This window comes from Physeter macrocephalus, chromosome 16 (assembly GCF_002837175.3).
Source record: "Physeter macrocephalus isolate SW-GA chromosome 16, ASM283717v5, whole genome shotgun sequence".
NCBI classification, from domain to species: domain Eukaryota; kingdom Metazoa; phylum Chordata; class Mammalia; order Artiodactyla; family Physeteridae; genus Physeter; species Physeter macrocephalus.
In genome coordinates this window covers 63846611-63854484 of record NC_041229.1, presented here as the reverse complement: position 1 = coordinate 63854484, position 7874 = coordinate 63846611, and the positions used below count along the sequence as shown (strand labels likewise).

General features: G+C 40.5%; 1 protein-coding gene across 1 annotated transcript in view; it reads left to right on the top strand.

The window, feature by feature from the left end:
* The window catches only part of DENND5A (DENN domain containing 5A), a 111551-nt gene that overhangs the window by 44543 nt on the left and 59134 nt on the right, over positions 1–7874 (top strand). Inside the window, exons 4-5 of the mRNA XM_055091372.1 lie at positions 1044–1701; positions 2705–2765. Coding sequence (XP_054947347.1) covers positions 1044–1701; positions 2705–2765 — 719 coding nt within the window. The remainder of the gene's footprint in view (positions 1–1043; positions 1702–2704; positions 2766–7874) is intronic.

The window sequence follows — 7874 nt, the reverse complement described above, 5'->3', positions numbered from 1 at the left end:
TTCCCCTGCATCGGCAGGCGGACGCGCAACCACTGCGCCACCAGGGAAGCCCCTCTGTTACTTTTTAATAGCTTTTTGAGGATGATCTTGTTTGATGCACGCAATAACCCTGTGAAGTATGCAGAGTAAACTGTATTATCTTCATTTCACAGGGGAGGAAACTGAATCGTAGAGAGCCTCAAGTTTTTTGACTCCTAGTCCAGTGCTTATTTCCTTTTAACATACTATATTCTAGAAACACTTAGGCTTTGAGAAGTCAAGTTCAAGGGTAATGGATATACCATAATGTAGCTCCTTGTACTTGTTAACCCAGGCTCCTCATAGTTCCTTTGTATAGCCAGGTTTATGGAAAAGTGGAAAATGGAAACTGATTGATTCAGGTCAGTTAGATTAGCTACCCAAGTTTCTTTATATAACCCATCTGAGTTAAAGTGAAAAAAGTGCATCTTTATCCTGATTATGTCATCTCCTTGCATTACATGAAATGAACACCCTTTTTTTTTCTATGAAAAGAGAAGATTTTATTGATGACAGAATCTTGTGAGCTGATAGAATCTAAAACTGTTTATTTTTAGGTATGACGTTGCATCTGTCTGGTTTTAAGATATATTTCTAGCATCATCTCCTAATACATGCTGTCATGCTTAACCACCTACCTAAATTCTCCAAGCTTTCTTTTACCTCCTTTGTGCATTTTCTTCATGCCCCTGAAATACCCTTCTTTCTCTTATCTACCTGATGAATCCTAGCATAAGGTCATCTCTGAAGCCTTTTCTGATGAAGGCTGAGACTGAGTTGTTTGTTCTTTGTTCCTCTCGCACTTTGTGTATACTTCTGTATAGCCTTGATAACTGCATTATAATTTTAGTTACTTGTGTGTCTTAGAATGGGAGGTCTTTAGGGCAGATATTTTGCTGTGTTGGTCTTATATCCCAGACACCCACCACAGTAGGTGCTCTGTAAGTAAATAAGTAGTGATGGTGTTCTGAGAAGAGAATCAGCAGTGAGTATTCTCACCAGTTGTTTCCTTGTGTCTTTTGCAGCTATGCATGCCCAAAGGGCTGGCATTCAAGACCCAGGCTGATCCCAGGGAGCCTCAGTTCCATGCCTTTATTATCACAAGGGAGGATGGCTCTCGGACATTTGGGTTTTCCCTCACATTTTATGAGGAGGTGACTAGCAAGCAGATCTGCAGTGCAATGCAGACCCTCTACCACATGCATAATGCTGAGTATGATGTCCTCCATGCTCCCCTTGCTGATGGCCGAGACCACAGTGACATGGAGGATGGTGAAGGCACTCCTGGGACCAAGCTGCAGCGCTTCAACTCCTACGACATTAGCCGGGATACGCTCTACGTCTCTAAGTGCATTTGCCTCATCACACCCATGTCCTTCATGAAAGCATGTCGGAGTGTGCTGGAACAACTTCACCAGGCAGTCACTTCACCTCAGCCCCCTCCACTGCCCCTAGAGAGCTACATATACAATGTACTCTTTGAAGTGCCACTCCCACCTCCTGGCCGGTCCTTGAAGTTTTCTGGGGTCTATGGGCCAATTGTCTGCCAGAGACCAAGTACCAATGAGCTTCCCTTATTCGACTTTCCTGTCAAAGAGGTCTTTGAACTGCTTGGGGTGGAGAATGTGTTTCAACTTTTTACTTGTGCCCTTCTGGAGTTTCAAATCCTGCTCTACTCACAGCGTAAGTCAGTGCTTACTAGAGCTCTCTCCCTTCATAGGGCCTCTCTTCTTTCCATATCAGATACAGTAGGGCTGACTGTAAAGGACAAGGGCTGTTACAGTTTGAGCAAAACCCAGATCTTTTGCAGGTAGGTGCTGGATGGCAAACTAATGGAACATGAGAGGTAACATTTCTAATTGGCTATCATCGTGGCCTTTTGCTGGACACTCCAGTCTGCGAGGGGAACCCTGCCTCCTGACGTCTGATTGATGCTGAAAAGAGGAGGCAGGAGTTGATGGTCATGGGAAATTGACTTTCCATCAGTTCTGTTCTATCACTCTGCAGAGTTATTTCTGCCCCTTCCTCAGCCTGACAGTAATGATGATCCTTCGTATATTTGAAAAAATATATTTGAGAAAGCGAGGATGTGTTGCTTTTTTCTGTTGTTTGTTATAACTGAATTGTTTTTATAAATGAGAGGTTAAGTGATGGTGAGCAGCAGATTTGGACAAAACAGTAAAATAGAGCAGAAGGAAACAAATGTTTATTAAAGGAGCCAGATAAGTAACATAAAATTTATTCATTCAGTACATACTTATTAAGAATCTGCTGTGTGCCAGGAGTTATTCTAGGGGCTAGAGATTCAGGGTGGACAAAATAGATAAAAATCCCTGCTATAATAGAACTTATATTTTAGTGGGTAAAGAGAGGTGATTTTTTTTTTTTTTGGCCTCACGGCTTGTGGGATCTTAGTTCCCCGAGCAAGGATTGAACCTGGGCCCTGGCAGTGAAAGCGCCGAGTCTTAACCACTGGACTATCAGGGAATTCCCCCCTCACCTTTTTTTTTTTTTTTTTGAGAGGTGATTAAATAAATAAATAAAATATATAGTATGTAAGGTGGTAATAAGGTCTGTGGAAAAAAATAAAACAGGAAGGAAGATAGTATTGGGGGAAGGGAAATTCCAATTTTTAATAGAGTGATTAGGTTAGGCCTCTCTGAGCAACCCATGTTAATGTCTGTAGGAAAAGTATTCCAGGCAAAGGGCACAGGAAGTAGAAAGGTTCTGAGACAAAAATGTGATTGGTATGTTCAAGAACATTGAGGAAGCCTGGTAGATACATGGTGTGAGAGAGCAGGAGTGTAGTAGCAGATAGTGTTAGAGACTTAACAGGGGGCCAGGTTGTACAGAGTCCTGTAGGCCATTGTAAGGACTTTATTACTCTGAGATGCTTAGTCATTGGAGGTTTTAAGATTTTTTTACTTTTTGTTTTGAAATAATTCCCAGCTTATTGAAGAGTTGTAAGAAATGTTCAAAGAACTCTTGTACACTCTCCCACAATACACCAGTTATTAACATTTAGCCACATTTGTTTTATCATTCCCTCTGTATCTCTGTGTGTGAACATAACTGAACCATTGAGAGTCATTGTAGACTCCATGTTCCTTGACTCCTCAGTACTTCAGCTTTTATTTCATAAGAACAAGAACATTTTTTTTACATAACCATATTATGATTAATAAATTTAGGAAATCTAACATTGATAAAATAACAATACTGTATTCAGGTTTTACCATTGTCCAATAATGTCTGTTATGATAAATTTTTAAAAATTGAGGTACGGTTGATACACAATATTATATGTTTCAGGTGTACAACATAGTGATTCACAATTTTTAAAGGTTATATTCCGTTCATAGTTATCATAAAATATTGGCTACCCTGTGTTGTACAATAAATCCTCGTAGCTTATTTATTTATTTATTTTAAATTTATTTATTTTTGGCTGTGTCGGGTCTTCATTGTTGCGCGTGGGCTTTCTCTGGTTGCGGCGAGCAGGGGCTACTCTTGGTTGTGGTGCGTGGGCCTCTCACTGTGGTGGCTTCTCTCGCTGCAGAGCACAGGCTCCTGGCCCGCGGGCTTTAGCAACCGTGGCCTGCGGGCTCCAGAGCGCAGGCCCAGCAGTTGTGGCACATGGGCCCAGCCGCTCCGCGGCATGTGGGATCCTCCTGGACCAGGGCCTGAACCCGTGTCCCCTGCACTGGCAGGCGGATTCCCAACCACTGTGCCACCAGGGAAGCCCCCCTTGTAGAGTATTTTATACATAATAGTTTTTACCTCTTAATCCTCTACCCCTATATTACCCCTCCCCCTCTTCCTTCTCCTCTCTGGTAACCACTTGTTTGTTCTCTATATCTGTAAGCCCCCCTTGTAGCGTATTTTATACATAATAGTTTTTACCTCTTAATCCTCTACCCCTATATTACCCCTCCCCCTCTTCCTTCTCCTCTCTGGTAACCACTTGTTTGTTCTCTATATCTGTCTCTTTCTTTTTTAAAATAATCTCTAGTTTGTTTTACTTTTTAGATTTCACATAAAAGTGAATGATAATTTTTTAAAAAAATTCCTGGTCCAGGATTTAGTCCAGTAACATGCATTGCTTTTAGTAGTAAATTCCTCATGTCTTTCATGACTGACATTTTAGAAGAGTACAGGCAAGGTATTTTGTAGAATGTCCCTCAATTTCGGTTTGTCTGATGTTTCCTCATGACTAGATTCAGGTTATAAATTTTTGGCTGCAATATCACAGAAGTGATGTTGTGGTTCTCTCAGTGCATTGTATCTAGAGGCACATAATGTCTATGTATCATCATAGGAGGCACATGGTGTTCATTTGTCCCATTTTTGGTAATGTTAATTTGATCACTTGGTTAAGATGATGTCTGCTGAGTTTCTTAACTGGAAAGTTATCATTTTTCCCTTTGTAATTAAGAAGTAATTTGTGGGGAGATACTTTGAAACCCTGTAAAATATACTGTTTCTCTTCAAAATTTTGCCTAATAGCTTTAACATCCATTGATGATTCTAGTCTGAACCAGTTACCAGGATGGTTGCATTTTACTGTGAGGAAGAACATTTCATTCTCCCTTGTTTGTTTATTATTGTATGGACTCATAGATTTTTATTTTATTCAGTAGGTTATATAGGCCATTACTATGATTAATTATTTTGATGGTCAAATGTCCCAGATTTGGTCCATGGGCAGAGTCTGAATAATGTTAGTTAGGAGGCCATTTTAACAATCTAAGTGAGAGATTATGTTGTCTCTGACTAGGGAGGTAACAGCCAAGTGGTATGATATGGTTGGATTCTGAAGGTGATAATGGAGACTATGTTGAATTGAAGAGCATATACCCCATCTAAAGTGGACAGCCACTAGTTAGTGCCAATTAATTCCTTGTGGAAATGCTGGCCTAATGTTACTAGGTCTTACAATTTTTCATGAGGACCCAGATTTTTTATGTGAAAGTTTTGATTTTTAAACGTTGGTAACAACATTCTTGTTGAACACTGCAGACTGAACCAAAGCATCTGTTGACTAAAATGTGGTTCCTGAGGTTTTATTTTGCAACTTGTTTCAAATAATGATGTTTCAGATTTCTGTCTCTGGGTGAAGTACAGACTTGTACAATTCTTCTTGCTTTTTTAGTTATTGTTTCTTGACTGGAGCTGGGCAAAACAGTTGACCCTTGAACAACATGGGTTTGAACTGCACGGACCCACTTATATGTGGATTTTTTTCAATAAATATGTACTATAGGACTACATGATCCATGGTTGGTTGAATCCTTGGATGTGGAACCGTGGATACAGAGGGCCGCCTGTAAAGTTATATGTGGGTTTTCAATTGTGTGGGTGGTAAGCACCCCTAACCCCCCTGTTGTTCAAAGGTCAACTGTACTTTGAAACAGAGACTTGGTTGAGTAGTGAAGACTGTCTGGTTTAGACCAGAACAGAGGAAGAAACCAAACCAGATAGGGTATTAAAATGTGCAGTGGCATTTTAATACCTATGATGCAGTTGGGGATGTTTAAAGGTGAGAAAAGGAGGATTAAAACCAGAAATATGATAGGTAACATTTTTTCCTTCAGTGCTCCTTCTTATATTTCCCAGAATATAGGTTATTGTATACATAATAATTTTAAGAGGTTTGAAGGCAGTTGAGAAGGTTTGTGCATAGAATCAAATTGAACACAGGACCTAAAAGTCATGCTTAGCATGGTTAAAAAAAAACTTTTTCCGAAAACTTCCTGGGCGTTGCTGAGCATGGCTGAGGCTAAAATGGAGTGGATTGCCTTTTATTGAATGTAGATTGTGCTCTCTATTGTTAATAGAGTACTTGAGGGCTTCCCTGGGGCGCAGTGGTTGGGAGTCTGCCTGCCTATGCAGGGGACATGGGTTCATGCCCCGGTCCGGGAAGGTCCCACATGCTGCGGAGCGGCTGGGCCCGTGAGCCATGGTCGCTGAGCCTGCGCGTCCGGAGCCTGTGCTCTGCAACGGGAGAGGCCACAACAGTGAGAGGCCCGCGTACCGCAAAAAAAAAATTAAAAAAAAAAATAGAGTACTTGAAACAATTCAGGTTGGTTTTCTTGAAGTAGTTTTTATTTATGATTTAGAGGACTCACGTGGATGGAAATCTCTCTGGCCCTCGAAAAACATGCCATCAGCACTCAGAGTTGGTGTTGCCCACTACATGTCCTGCCTTCTGAATAGAAAAGAGGTGTTATTTAGGGAAAATCTTTTTTTTTTAAGATATGTGTAGATCGTTTTATTTACTAACGGATAATATTTGTTCTTTGGTCCCTATAGAGATAGTTTTTCTTTAATAGCATATTTTTTAGTGGTTGTTTTAAAATTATACAGAGAGCAGAAGTTCTTTATCTGATGTGATTTAGTAGGGTAGTGAATTGGATGATTGAAAAAGTCACTTAAGTTTGGGAATCCTAAAAGGATATATATACATCCATTAAACATTTTAATTTAAACCATATGACTGTATAATCACCAGTCTTTTGATGAAGTGTCTGTGCATTTTCTTTGATTATGGATCCACTAATCAGGGGTCTGCATTGTTTCTCTTGCATAAATCTCACTCATAATTCATTCACTGAGTTTTCCAGTTTTTAAAGTGGAGCGAGAACTTTTAAAGGACCTTGCAGAAGAACCATAGTGGATGCTAATTTTCCCAAACTTTTTGCACTTAAGTGATATGCCTAATTCAGTTGCTGTATTTTTAGTGACTTTGCTTTACTGAGTCTTTTTAAAAGCATTTAATTTTGTTTTCAGAGAAACAGTTCTTTTTTTTTGCCCTCATATCTTACCATTTATTTACATAATATTTGGTTAAATTACACAACCCAGTAATAAGTTCAACTAGTGCAGACAAGCTTGGAAACAAATGCATACATTAGTATTTTTAAATTAATTTTTTAATTGAAGTATAGTTGATGTACAATAGTATATAAGTTACAGGTGTACAATATAGTGATAAACAATTTTTAAAGGTTATACTCCATTTATACATATTATAAAATATTGGCTCTATTCCCCATGTTGTACAATGTATCCTTGAGGCTTATTTTATACGTAAGCTTATATTAGTTTTTGGTTTTTTGTTTTTTTCAAAAGTAATGCAAACTCAAGGCATGCGATCAAAACAATTTTAAAGGGAATAAAATGAAATCTCCTTCCTCTCTCCTTCCTGTGGTAGCTGGAGATCAGGTTTCTTGTGCCTCACTAATGAAAATAATAGTTTTTTTTTTTTTTTTTTTTTTTTTTTTTTTTTTGCGGTACGCGGCCCTCTCACTGTTGTGGCCTCTCCCGTTGCAGAGCACAGGCTCCGGACGCGCAGGCTCAGCAGCCATGGCTCACGGGCCTAGCCGCTCTGTGGCATGTGGGATCTTCCCGGACCGGGGCACGAACCCATGTCCCCTGCATCGGCAGGTGGATTCTCAACCACTGCGCCACCAGGGAAGCCCAAAAATAATAGTTAAAACAAATAAATAATGTGTGGGAAAACAGTGCAGAGAGAATTGAATGTTTCCTTTTTTTTTTTTTTTTTTTGGCTGTGCGGGCTTTCTCTACTTGTGGTGAGCAGGGGCTACACTTCGTTGCGATGTGTGGGCTTCTCATAGCGGTGGCTTCTCTTGTTGCGGAGCACGGGCTCTAGGCATGCGGGCTTCAGTAGTTGCGGCACATGGGCTCAGCAGTTGTGGCTCGCAGGCTCTAGAGTGCAGGCTCAGTAGTTGTGGCACACGGGCTTAGTTGCTCCGCGGCATGTGGGGTCTTCCCGGACCAGGGATCGAAGCCATGTCCCCTGCATTGGCAGGCGGATTCTTAACCGCTGCGCTGCC